At 38.7% G+C, this 14,386-nt stretch overlaps 1 protein-coding gene across 5 annotated transcripts in view; it reads left to right on the top strand.

Annotated features, from left to right (window-relative positions):
- The window catches only part of ccdc93 (coiled-coil domain containing 93), a 37,873-nt gene that overhangs the window by 17,443 nt on the left and 6,044 nt on the right, over positions 1–14,386 (top strand). For 3 of the 5 annotated variants that reach the window (XM_058620114.1, XM_058620111.1, XM_058620126.1), the window contains 10 exons: positions 50–136; positions 669–785; positions 5,744–5,806; positions 6,419–6,492; positions 11,936–12,017; positions 12,337–12,411; positions 12,564–12,635; positions 13,889–13,997; positions 14,141–14,223; positions 14,330–14,367. In XM_058620114.1, the coding sequence (XP_058476097.1) occupies positions 50–136; positions 669–785; positions 5,744–5,806; positions 6,419–6,492; positions 11,936–12,017; positions 12,337–12,411; positions 12,564–12,635; positions 13,889–13,997; positions 14,141–14,223; positions 14,330–14,367 (800 nt within the window). The remainder of the gene's footprint in view (positions 1–49; positions 137–668; positions 786–5,743; positions 5,807–6,418; positions 6,493–11,935; positions 12,018–12,336; positions 12,412–12,563; positions 12,636–13,888; positions 13,998–14,140; positions 14,224–14,329; positions 14,368–14,386) is intronic. The other 2 variants (XM_058620117.1, XM_058620113.1) reach the window with 1 other exon arrangement.

The raw sequence follows: 14,386 nt of genomic DNA, 5'->3' as shown, positions 1-14,386 counted from the left end.
GAAAAATATTTTACATTCTATGTATATCTGTTGCCCTGTCTTTTTGCAGGGGAAGCTCACAGTGAGTGCAGTGGGCCAGATAGTGGGACTACAGTCTGAGGAGATTAAACAGATTGCTTCTGAGTACGCTGAGAAGGTGAGCAACAGACTATGAATGTCACTTATTCTGTCACTTATTCAGAAAGAGCTGTGTTACTAAAAGAAGAATCAGTGTCTTATTAAAAGACACAGCTGTGTTGGCAAGTTACTCTTATCAAATAATCATTAGACTTTAAAGAAGTAGTTAAATTACTATTACTCAGCAAACATACATAATATTACAACACTTTTTGCTTTACATTTATCACTCGGCTGTCAGCTCCATTGAAGTTTCTGACAGATTTCACTGGCAGCCCATATTTTTTATGATTCTGTTCAAATCATTCTAAAACAAAAACTAGAGATGCACCAAAAATTCAGCGACTGAAACATATCGACATATCAAAGGCAGTTTCGGTTTTCAGCCAAAAGACACAGAAACAAACAACCGAAACAGGATGTTGTGATGACGCATGCAAAAACTGTGACCAGCACGCGAGTGCAAAAGTGAAAAATTAAACCATTTAGCATCTTTGTAATGCCACATTATTGTATAACCTTTATGTACTGAATAATATATTTCTCTCCAGCAGTCAGAGATGGCATCAGAGGAGCGTTCTGAGTGCTATGGCCCACTGCAGCAACACCGCAGGGCAGTCGCCTCTCTCACCAAGCAGATCCAGCAGACGAGTAAACAACTGGAAGAGGTTAGCAATTTACTGTGGTTGACTGTGCTATCCACGAACCATGTTGTGCCCTCCTTCCATTGTGTAATTACTTTCTTCCTCTGTGATCCTCAAAATGCATATAAAGCAATATGTTGATGGCATTGGTACAGAAACAACTTGTTAAAAATGAAAGGTTGCACTTGTAAACCATGGGACATAAACTCCGGCAGAGTAGACGCATTCAGAACTTGCTATTGTTTGCAGTTAGGATTCATTTACCTGGTTTGACACATTAATGAACACAATATCACTATATTAATAAATCAATTGCAATTTTGGGGACTTAATATTAATTGTAATATTTATCTGCATTTATTTAATATCTAATGAGAATTTGATTATTTCACAGTCACTTACATAATTACCTGTATTACTGATTACTGAATTTTTGCAGCCCAAGCCCACTCTTTACATTAATATATCGATATTTTACCTATATCGTGACATGATATCATCTTAGATTTTGGATATTGTCATATCGTGAAACGGTATCTGTGATGACTTTTCCCGGTTTTAAAGGCTGTTGCATTGAAAATTTATTTTATTGAATACATTTGTGAAATACACTAAATATCATATAATATTGTATATTGATTAAAAATACATAGACAAATTAGGTTTGAAAAAGCCACTTAATAACATATTTCTAACATATTTAAGCCCAATTATTTGTGGTATGGCAGAATTAAACCATATTTATCTGCAATTTCAATATCTTTCATGATTAATATTAAAAAGCCAAAGAAATAAACCAGGTATTTTCTGAAATTAAAGTTAATAAAGGTATTTTCGGCATGTAATATAGATGATAAACAATAGATATTTAGAGTGTATTTAGAGTGTAGCTTTATATCCCCATATAGCTTGTACATTTGTGGCCAAAAGTTTTGAGAATGACACAAATATTACATTTTCACAGGGTCTGCTGCTTCAGGGTTTTTAGGTGTTCTTGTCAGATGTTTCTATGGTATACTGAAATATAATTATAAGTATTAAAAGCTTTTATTGACAATTACACTGAGTTCATGCAACAAGTCAGTGTTGACCCTTCTTTTTCAAGACCTCTGCAATTCTCCCTGGCATGCTGTCAATCAACTTCTGGACCAAATCCTGACTGATGGCAGTCCATTCTTGCATAATCAATGCTTGGAGTTTGTCAGAATTTGTGGGTTTTTGTTTGTCCACCCGCCTCTTGAGGATTGACCACAAATTGTCAATGGGATTAAGATCTGGGGGGTTTCCTGGCCAAAATGTTTATGTTTTGTTCCCCGAGCCATTTAGTTATTTCTTTTGCTTTATGGCAAGGTGCTCCATCATGCTGGAAAAGGCATTGGTTATCACCAAACTGCTCTTGGATGGTTGGGAGAAGTTGCTCTCGGAGGACGTTCTGGTACAATTCTTTATTCATGGCTGTGTTTTTAGGCAAGATTGTGAGAGAGCCCACTCCCTTGACTGAGAAGCAACCCCACACATGAATGGTCTCAGGATGCTTTACTGTTGGCATGAGACAGGACTGATGGTAGCACTCACCTCGTCTTCTCCGAACAAGCTTTTTTCCAGATGCCCCAAACAATCAGAAAGGGGAATCATCAGAGAAAATGACTTTACCCCAGTCTTCAGCAATCCAATCCCTGTACCTTTTGCAGAATATCAGTCTGTCCCTGATTTTTCTTCTGGAGAGAAGTGGCTTCTTTGCTGGCCTTCTTGACACCAGGCCTTCCTGCAAAAGTCTTTGCCTCACTGTGCGTGCAGATGCACTCACACCTGCCTGCTGCCATTCCTGAGCAAGCTCTGCAGTGGTGGTGGCCCGATCCCGCAGCTGAAACAACTTTAGGAGACAGTCCTGGCGCTTGCTGGACTTTCTTGTGCGTCCTGGAGCCTGTTTGGCAACAATGCAGTGGAAATGGTTTTTTGGGGATAAAGTTCATTTTCAAGGCAAAGAGGGACTTTGCAATAAATTGCAGTTGAGCTGATCACTCCTCATAACATTCTGGAGTATATGCAAATTGCCATTATAAAAACTGAAGCAGCAGACTTTGTGAAAATTTAAATTTGTGTCATTCTCAAAACTTTTGGCCACAAATGTATATGGGGATATAGCCTAAAGATATATAGATATTATTTATAAACCATATCACACAGCCTTACACAAATGATTCACAAATTGATTCATACTGTGATATATACAACTTCTAAAACTTTCTCTACCTACAGCTCTACCTTCAAGTCTAGTTTAAGATCATACAGCTGCCCACTCATTACATCAAACGTTTTGTTATTTTTACCAAAAAGAGGTTAATTGTGATTTGCACTAGTGATCGGGAAAGTCTCATAAATATCATAACTAAGTATCTTTATACAGTAAGTTACATAAATATTTGGACAAAGACACACATTTTGTCATTTTGTTTGTAAATAGAAGTTTGTAGTTTCTAGTGACATCTAGAGGAGAGGCTGAAATTTGCAACAAAGACATTCTCCTTTGCTCACCCCCTCGCTTCGGTAGCCTCCACTGATCAAATGTTGTCCTCGTCATCTGTGACCATATCAACAGATGAGGTTCTCGTGTAAAGACATGTTTGTATTGTTATTATAGTGTTAGGGCTTTAAACACAACAAGGAGGGCTCAAATGCTCAACTCCAAAGTAGTATAAAAAAGGAATTTATTCCACAAACAAAAAACGCTCACCAGGAGGATGAAAATCAATACTCAAAAACAACTTTTACTCAGTGATGTGGTTCTTGGACGACAGGACTGTGAATCAAGAGACACAAAAACGAACTGACACAAGACAAGGGAGACAAGGACTATTTATATATGAGGTAGGGGAACACAGGTGAAACCAGTGAGGGGCAAATAACACCAATGTGTTATTTGCAGTCCCTCTACTTCAGATGAAATTTAAATTACTGAGCGATGTCCCAAACAGAGAGACACAAGTGTGCATAAATAGGGGTTACATGGTTGGAGGTCAAATGTCTGAAGGGGTACAGGACTGTGAAAAGTTTGGGAACCACTGCTGTAACAGAAAAAAAACTGTCTGAGAGGCACATGATTCATGGTGTGATGAACTCCAGCTGTTTTCAGTCCACATCAGCATCAGCCTGGAAGTCAGGTCCTGTTGAAGACAGTGATGTCACATATTTGAATCAGCTCAGTTTTTTGATTTTTGTTGATGTGCTACAGTAAAGACAGTCAAATGTCCAACACTTACCCAGACCCCTCCTGACTGAATTCTGAAACTGAAGGAATCTTCCGTTGTTTGTTTTCCTTTCTTTGATGATGTAGATTCAGGTACTGGTGCTCTTTCTTCTGCCACACAATAAATATGACCCTCCATCCACAAAAACTCTAAAAACAATGCTGTATTTAACTTCTCTCAGTGCTCTCTAGCACTTACAGCAACTTCCACCTATCACGTGACTTGGTTTCTTCTTCGTTGCTGAGCTGGAACTTCCCAGTTCGACATACGCTCAGTGTGTCCTTTGTATGAATAGTAAATTTGAATTTTGCTAATATAACCCCAAAAATACCACAAACTGTAACTTTAAGATGTGATTAAAGTGTAGACTCTCAGCTTTAATTTGAGGGATTGAACAAAAAAGTTACATTAATGTATGAGGAATTATAAGCATTTGTATACATTGTTGTCCATACTCAGGGACTCAAAAATAACAGGACGGACTCAAAAATAACAGGACAAACTCAAAACATGATAAATAAAAGGCTTGTTTTAATACTTGATTGAAAATCCTTTGCAACCAATGACTGCCTGAAGTCTGGAAACCTTGGACATCATCAAATGCTGAGTTTCCTCCCTGGATAATCTTTACCAGGCCTTTACTGCAGCTGCCTTCAGTTGCTGCTTGTTCGCAGGTCTTTCTGCCTTCAGTTTAGCCCTCAGTAACTGAAAAACATGCTCTATTGGGTTGAGATCAGGTGACTGACTTGGTCACTGAAGAAGATTCCATTTCTTTACCTTCAATGCTTGTGTTGCTTTTGCAGTATGTTTTGGGTCATTATCCATCTATAATCTGATATGTTGTCCTGTCAATTTTGCAGCATTTGGCTGAATCTGAGCAGAGAGGTTAGCCCTGTATATTTCAAAAGTCATTCTGCTGCTATCAGCAGTTACATCATCAATAAACACAAGTGAGCCTGGTCCATACATGTCCATGCCATAACACTGCCTCTTCCACTTTTCTCTTCCCATCATTCTGGTACAACTTTTTTTCGATATTTTCTAGCAAATTCTAATCTAGCCTTCTGTTCTTGAGTGTTATGAGTGGTTTGCATCTTGTTGTAAACCCTAATATTCAAAAAGGTGTCTCCCTCAAGTGTGTTCTTGACCTTGCTGGATGTTCTTAAGGGGTTTTTCTTCACCTTCACTTCAGAAGAATTCTGCAATCATCCACTTGTCTTTTGTGGTGTTCCAGGTCTTTTTGTGTTTCTGAATTCACCATTGGATTCCTTCTTTTTAAGAATGTACCAAATTGTTGATTTGGCCACTCGTAAAGGTTTTGCTATCTCTCCGCCCATTGATGGCCTTCTTCTCTTGCAACTCTTTGGATCTCATTTCAGTGAAAAGCCACCAAATGCAAATTCAACACTTGCAATCAGACTTAGAACTTTACCTGCTTGGTCTGACAGGGAATGGTGATGTAACAGGCCACACCTGGCCACGAAACTGCTTTGTAGTCAATTGCCCAATTATTTATTATTTCCAATTTAAGCCCCTGAAAATGGACAATAATATATAAAAATGCTTACAATTTCTCAATGCAATGTTATTCCCACAAATTAAAGTTGAGATTCCACTCTTTAATCCCACCTTGATTGCTTAATTTCAAATTCATTTAGGTGGTGTACAGAGGCAAAATGACAAAATGTGTATTTTTGTCGAAATATGTATGTACCTAACTGTATTTTCTGGCAGCTGCAAGCCAGGCATGCAGAGGTGAAGACAGGCTGGGATGAAGCCAAGAGGAAACTGATGGAGGTAAGACAAGGCTAAAATGTTGTTGTCCTTGCATATGTCATAATTTTCTCACCAATGTGACAAAAGACCACCAAGTACATTTTCATCAGATCATTGATTGCATTGTAATAAGACATTATTATATTGTAAAATCTTTGGAAGAAGCATTCAGTAAGAACCCTTTTCTCACACACAACTAAAATTAAGGAGCCAGAATACATTGTCATATCAACAACAAAAAATAAACAGCCCTAAACACAGAAATGTAAGACTTAACAATTACTTAATTTATTTATTTTTTCCACATTACCTGGAACATTTAAATTGAAAACCTTTATTGTCATTGCCCATTCAAGCTGTACAACAAAATTGGATGCAATCCTGCCAGTGCAACATTGGCTATACACATTTAATATGTCTTTAACAATAAAAACTACCTATAAATAAATAATAAATAAACTATGTATAAAAATTAACATTAGAAAAGAAAAAGTTGTAATAGGACAAACACTATACAAGCTACAGCTTCAATTTGTTCATTCTCTTAGGACATTTAGCATTACTATTAAAGCTCTGGGGTAGAGGTAATATTGCTTAAGTTGGTTGGACCAGTACTTTGTCTGTCTTTTCCAGGCAACAGAGCAAACAAAGAAGCTGGAAAAAGAGTTAAAGTCTTTAGAAGAGACGGAGGAGCAGGCTGACAGTGGGTGAGTGCTGGAGAGTCTTCATCTTTTGTTTCTTTAGCAGTTTTATATAGCTTTGTATATAAACACTTAATCAGACTAAAGTTGTCAGTAAGAGCAAGTAACCAGTTCTTAAAAACACTAACAATCAGATAGAATTTGTATTGTCTTTTCTGTTCTAGTAATGTAATGCTGATTTCACTTTTTTGCCAAACCAAATTTGCACAAGCACAATTGCTCTAAAACAGCAAGGGAAGCTCAGCTTCCTCTAAAATGTTGTCAAATATGTACTGTGTTGTATTTACATTTCAATACTAAATTTGTGCTAGAAAGTGATTCAAACTGAGTCAGACAGAGTCAGCTGTTTATCACGGATGACAGAACGTCTTTCACAATTTTTGGTTTTCCCGTAAAACCACTTGAAGCGCAGCTTTAATTTGTATTTGGGACGGCACAGAGTAGGTTTTTTTCACTGCGGTGAGCTCGAACAAGAACATCACTTCTAGGGAAGCTCAGCTGCTCTCGGAGTCAATGGAGCAGAGGGTGGACGCTGGGCTTCTGCATTTTGATTGCAGGAACTGTCTGAAAGGCAAAAACAGTGTTTGATTGACAGTGTTGCAGAAACTACGGATGCACCTAAATGAAAATTGTTGGCTGAAACTGAAAATCAGGAAACACTTGGCCGAAAACCAAACCTGTTACACTATTATGCACCATTTTTACCATTCTTTTTTTTAATCTAATGTTGTTATGGCTGGGACTGTGTGTACTTACCTCACTAAAGTCAAGGCATTGCAATTGTATAGATTAATATGCATGCTTCAAATAATAAATCAATTAAGAAACAATTAAGAAACTATGAAAATATTTAGGAGGATCTCATCAAATATATCAGACAACGAGGGTGCATGCCCCTCATCTGCTGCACACAGACACACAGCGCAGGCCGATGTGTTTCGGTCGCCAAATTTTCAGTGCATCTCTAATTACAACGTAGCCTTTTCTGCCTCAGTTCTGTCTGGGTTTTGCGAGGGAAGTCTGTAGACAAATAGCTGGTCGTTATGTGTTATTTGCTCTGCGATATACCCCATTTCTGTTGGAACATATACACTTTAAATAAAAACATAAATAATTAGAAATTAGCTTCTCCTGTTTCAAAGACCAGTAACTGTCACTGGCACACATATGTTTCTTCTCTTACAGTGCCCTCCAAAAGTATTGGAACAGTGAGGCCAATTCCTTTATTTTTGCCATACACTGAAAACATTTGGGTTTGACATCAAAAGATGAATATGTGACAATAGATGAACATTTCAGCTTTTACTTCCAGGTATTTACATCTCGCTCTGATACACAATTTTATTTGCAAATACTTTGCTTTCAATAACTGCATCAAGCCTGTGACCCACTGACATCACCAAACCTTTGCATTCTTCTGCTGTGACGCTCTTCCAGGCTTTCACCGCAGCCTCTTTCAGTTGTTGCTTGTTTTGGGGGTTTACTCCCTTCAGTCTTCTCTTTAGCAGGTCAAATGCAGCTCTTTAGGGTTTAAATGTGGAGGTTGACTAAAACCTTCCACTTCTTCCCCTGATGAACTCTGTGTGTGTGTGGGCTCGTTATCTTGCTGCATGATGAAGGATCTCCCAAATCATCGATTGCATTTCTCTTTAAATTGGCAGACAAAATGTTTTTTTGTAAACTTCTGAGTTCATGTCACTGCTGTCGTCATGTGTTACATCATCAATGAAGATTAATGAGCCCATCCCAGAAGTAGCCATGCAAGCCCAAGCCATGACATCACCTCCACCAAGTTTCACAGATGAGCTTGTATGTTTTGGATCATGAGCAGATCATTTCTTTCTCCAAACTTTAGCCTTTCCATCACTTTGGTAAAAGTTAATCTTTGTCTCACCAGTCCATAAAACATTGTCTATTTTTTTTGGCAAATTCCAGCCTGGCCTTCTTATTCCTCTTGCTATTGAGTGGTTTCCATGGATGTATTATAAGAACTGGATAGAGCACTGCCCCTTTGGCTCCATTCATTCCTATGGAGTTGCTCACCCAGCACATATGCCAAAAAAGTTTCTGACTTTCACGTTTATTTCCGGGTTGAGCGGCCCATAGAGCATGCACAGTAGTGTTACTCCCACAATGCCTTTCGGCTATGTGAACAAGCCGTCCACGTTCTTGACTTGCTCAGTGTGTCCATAAACAGCGAAAGGCATGATGGGAGTACGCTACTGACAAGGGATTTCATGAATACCGATTGCACGTTAGCTTCGGTCTTTAAACCATAGATTTGTAAATGAATGTATGTCAAAACCAACGATAGAGAATACAGTAAACTGAAAAGTATAATGACGTAATTAGATGTTAAAATTATCAAATGAATCATTTAATTGACCATGGCTATTAGTTTATATGTGTTACAGGAATTATGTTGTTTTCTTGGACCCTTTTTGCTGATTTTCCATTCACTGATATATTGTATGCTAATCATCAAAAATGTTGTAAATTACAAAATGTTGCTGTCACAGAACTCAGAGATTTTATATATTATTGTCCAAGAAAATAATGACAACATTAAATGCTTTTATGATGTTTAAAAAAACATTCCATTGGATGTTAACCATAAATATGATTTTGGTCTCATTGCTATGCTTTGTATTTTGGTTTAAATTTCGAACTAACTGTTTTTGTAGGTGGTTTACAAATAAAGCTAACTTATCATTATAATTACAATGTATGGTAAATATAATAATCATAAAATATTAAAATAAAGTCAGGCCAGTAAACATGCAGACTCACGATCATGTTTTTAGGAACAATAACAACGTGTTAAACGTAATTTTATAACTCCAGATTCTTTCACTCTAATTCATGTGTTCATCACATTTATCAGTAACTTTATGAACCAACAGCCTCCCCGGGAATCAGTGGTGAAGTGACCGTAGGTCTCAGTGCATCACACGGTCACAGCTCCAAAGTTTTCACATCGTACGGTTCCCCAACAGTAGTGCCGTTCCTGAGACGCCACATGAACACGCTTTGCTGTGCTCGTACACAGCTGTGACGTCACTCTGGAAATAAGATTTTTCTGGGCTTTTTATGGCCTTTAGGAAGGTTTTTAAAATGTGAAACTCCATGAATTAAAAATATAGAATATAAAGATCTATACATGCCTATGTCCATGTCTCGAGGTGTCCTGTGAACAGTTTTACAGTCGTCTCTTTTACTATTGTGGTCAATGGGAAAAAAATTTTTTGTAGTACCACGAGTAGCCACCATAACAAAATAGTCTTCAAGACAGAGGGGGCGGTGCTCTATCCAGTTCTTATAATACATCCATGGTTTGCATCTTCTGGTGTAGCCTCTACATTTGTTCATGAAGTCTTCTGCGAACAGTATATCGTGAGACCTTCACTCCTCCTTTCGTTACAGCTTTCACAATGTTTCTGTTATCAACTGCTGATGTTTTCCTTGGTCTACCTGTTTGACATCTGTTGTTTAGTACACCAGTGGTTCCTTTCTTCTTCAGGTTATTCCAAATGGTTGTACTGGCTATGTCCAATGTTTGTGCAATGGCTCTGATTGATTTCCCATTTTCTCTCAAATTCACAATTGTTTGTTTTTCACCCATAGACAGCTCTCTGGTTTTTATGTTGTTTCCACTTTTAAATGCAGTCTGCACTTGAAAACCTATCCTACCCAATCTGAAACTGAGCGTATTGTTTAATTAGTCAATGCGATAGGACACCTGGGCAACACAACACACCTGTCAGTCACATTTTCTTAATTTGTGTATCAGATCCAGATGTAAATACCTGGAAATAAAAGCTGAAATGTTGATCTCTTGTTTCATATTCATCTTTTGATGTCAACCCCAAATATTTTTATCTTATGGCAAAAATAAAGGAATTGGCTTCACTGTTCCAATACTTTTGCCTTTGCCTTGCAAAAGTATTCACCCCTCTTGGCATTTTTTGTGTTTTTTTGCCTCGCAACCTGGAATTAACATGGATTGTTTGAGGATCAGAACATGCCCACAACTTTGAAGATGTTTTTTTTTTTATTGTGAAGCAAACAACTAATATGACAAAATAACAGAAAAAGTAAATGTGCATAACTATTCACCCCCCCCCCCCCCTAAAGTCAATACTTTGTAGAGCCACCATTTGTGGCAATCACAGCTCCAAGTCGCTTTGGATAAGTCTCTATGAGCTTGCCACATCTTACCACTGGGATTTTTGCCCATTCCTCCTTGCAAAACTGCTCCAGCTCCTTCACGTTGGATGGCTTGTGCCTGGGAACATCAATCTTTAAGTCTGACCACAGATTTTCTATTGGCTTGAGATCTGGGCTTTGACTAGGCCATTCCAACACATTAACATGTTTCCCCTTAAACCACTCTTGCTTTAGCAGTGTGTTTGGGGTCGTTGTCCTGCTGGAAGGTGAACCTCCATCCTAGTCTCAAATCACGCACAGGTTTTGCTCAAAAATATCCCTGTATTTAGCGCCAACCATCTTTTCCTCAACTCTGACCAGTTTCCCAGTCCTGGCTGCTGAAAAACATCCGCACAGCATGATGCTGCCACCACCACTTCTTCCAGAGAAATAACATCACACAATTTTTTTGGGTCTACCACTTGACTTTTTTGTTCCATAACCCTCAGGATCTTTTAAGAAGTTTGAAATGACTGTCTTACTGCGTCCAACCTCAGCAGCAATGGCACAACAATCCGACCGCGTTCAAAGAGAGAAAGCTTTTTTGCCTTTGCCATCAGGAGGTCATGATAGTGTGACAGAAAATGGCACTGAATCCACATTTTTGCCAAGATTTAGGCTTTTAAAGGCTGTGGTCTTAAACTTTTGATCAGCTGATCAACAGCCTATTTCAGTTTAATTGTTGTTTGCAATAAATGGCTTACTCATTTTTTTTTTTCGTCTCACTCCCATTTCTTCTTTTTGCATTTTGAAGCACTACTTAGAACCTTCTTAAGATCCAACAGTGCAAAATGTAAATTCTTGCAATTTTTCAACTGATCTTAAAATTTTGATCAGGAGTGTATATGTACTCTGTGGATGGTATGCAGGGCAGCCCATGGCCTAGTGGAAAGGGAACTTCCTGACAGGTCAAACACTGTGGTACTTAGTACTTACTAAATTATCAAATCCCTGTTGATAGGGTTAATTGGACACTCTAATTTGATCCCAGCCACGGGGGAGGACACTGTATAATCCTAGTGCTGGTCCCAAGCCCTGAAAATGGAAGAGTTGTGTCAGGAAGGACACATGGTGTACAAAATCTCTGCCAAATTAAGTATGTAGATCACTGAAAAAGCAGATCACTGTGGCGATCCCTAAAAAAAACCTGGATGTGATGTCATGCATAAATGTGCTGATGGCTAAAAAGCCCACAGTTAACTGATTAACTAACAGGCTAACGGTGTTTTATTCTGTTTAACAGCTTGTTGGAGAAGCTGAGGGCTCTGGTAACAATGAATGAGAGCTTGAATCAGCAGGAGCAGGAGTTCCGCACACACTGTAGAGTAAGGATATCAACATACACTCTCTCTCTCTCTCTTAAACTGTGAATATGTTCATCTCTAGTTTTGCCTCTAATTTTGTTAATCCCAAAAAAAATAGCTTCAGAACCTGAAAATTTGAGTCTTGCTCGTGAACCGTGAAATCATCAGTGGGCTTATCATGGGTTGTGAAGATGAGTGAAAAGTAGAGGAAGTATTGTGTTTACTCGCCAGAACGGAGCCAGAGTCAGAACCTTGTCTGTCTGAAAGCATTATCTGTGTCTTGCATACAAGAAGAATGTGAGCTCACTGGTGTTTTCTCTTGCATGTCTGTGACGTCCAGGAAGAGATGGTCCGCCTGCAGCAGAACATCAAGGAGCTGCAAATGGCATCAGGGCAGGATACAGAGGAAGAGAAGGTATCTAACACATCTTATATGTGCCCAGCCAAAGCAAAACCAGCAACAAGTGGGCCGAGTGTCATTTTTAGTTTTTTACAGATTCTGAAAGTGTGATTTCTAAGCTGAAACCCAACAGTGACGTATGTTTTCTCCTGATTCTCTTTTCTCAGGAGAGGAACCAGCTGATAGACAAACAGTATAACACAGACAGAGAGAAACTACAGAAGATCCGTCTGCTCATGGTAACTGCTTCATTTACCATAACAAAGATTAGCTGAAACTGGAGTGATCTCTGTGAGGCACTAGGTCAGTGTTGCAGATTACAACGCTGATTAGTGATTCAAAAATGAAAGCACACAAAATAAGCAAATGAACAGCTTGGCTTGTTATGATTTTTTCCAGCTCATTAGTCACTGTGAGACACAATCGGCTTTTACTCTTTGGTCAAATTATTGTGCTAGAGAAGCTGGTTTCTGGTTCTGACTTGTATTTCTTCTGCTACTTTTTTTGGGTGGTCTACAGTCTGCACCACTGTCAGCATGACATCATGATACTCTCTTCTTTTTGCTGAGTTTGAATGACGGACTAAAGTCAAAGATATTAAAGCGTAACCCCCATAACATAGTCGGTGCTCTCCATGTTGCTTGAACGTTGCGTGTCGAATGCAACTTATTGGAGGAAATAACTGAAAAACAAACTAGTACTGGCAATTGAAAAAGAAGTAATCTCCTCTTTTTTTTCTTTTTAATAATTTTTAATTTTGTTAAAGAGGTGAACTAGCTGGTAAAGTGAGACTATGACACTGGTCTCATCACAGCTCTTAGTTCATTGGTTCACAAAGTGCACTTTCACATAGAAGACCCTGGCTCATTTCAAATGAATAGCTAATGGTGGAAAAACAGCTGTTGCATTGCATTGCATGCCATTAGTGATCTGTACTCCATCCAGCCCACATCTGTAATGCAATGAGGAGAGCGTCCCTGAATTAAGACAGTTAGTGACACTGCTTCACAATTTCCCCAGTCCAGACACTGGCTTTTGTCATTGTTTTGATTGAGACACCTTGTGGGAAAAAGATATGCATGGATACCCAACCTGAGCTTGTCAGGAACTTACAAAAATCCAGAAATGATCAACAGACTTGGTTTGGGTTCAGTTACATCATGTCAATTGGCTTAATTTCAAATTGTTTTAGTGAAACATAGATAAAAGTACGGTCAATTTAATGCTATTGAAGCCATCCATGATGCATGGGTTAGGGTTGTGTTCCATCAGGTAGGGTATAGCCAGAAAACAGGAAATTAGGTCGTATTTTATGTTTTACTCTTGTGCATTTTCTCCAAATATTCTGGAAACAGATAAAGTGGAAATAGTTGTGTACCTGGGATCACTTTCCTCCTTCCATGTGTGTTGTCCATGAGTCTATTAGTTGCAGCCCCAGAACTCCTGAGGTTCAGCTGTTGGAGCTAAATCACTCCGGACTTACATTTTTCAGGCTCGGAGGAACCGTGAGATTGCCATCCTGCAGAGGAAGATTGACGAGGTCCCAAGCCGGGCTGAGCTGACCCAGTACCAGAAAAGATTCATCGAACTCTATAGCCAAGGTGGGTTCATCCTCTGTAGCTGCTCTACCCAGACTTACACCAAATAAATGTTCAGACACTGAATGTCCAGTCAGAAATGAGTGACACTAAATGTGTTTAGAAAATGAAAAAAACAATTGACTGATTCCTCTTGTGCCTTTCAGTTTCTGCAACACACAAAGAGACCAAGCAGTTCTTCACTCTGTATAACACATTAGATGACAAGAAGATCTATCTAGAGAAGGAGGTCAGTTGCCATAGAATTATCAGTCATTAGCAACACCAAGCACCTGTATTCACCTGCAGTATTGCACAAACATATATTTCATAAGAATGTGCTGTCATATCTGTAGGTAAATCTGCTGAATTCCATTCATGACAACTTCCAACAGTAAGTAGAAGTGTGCTTG

Source organism: Solea solea, chromosome 2, assembly GCF_958295425.1.
Source record: "Solea solea chromosome 2, fSolSol10.1, whole genome shotgun sequence".
Classification (NCBI taxonomy): Eukaryota; Metazoa; Chordata; class Actinopteri; order Pleuronectiformes; family Soleidae; genus Solea; species Solea solea.
The sequence above is the reverse complement of the archived record's forward strand: the minus strand, read 5'-3'. Positions and strand labels throughout refer to the sequence as shown.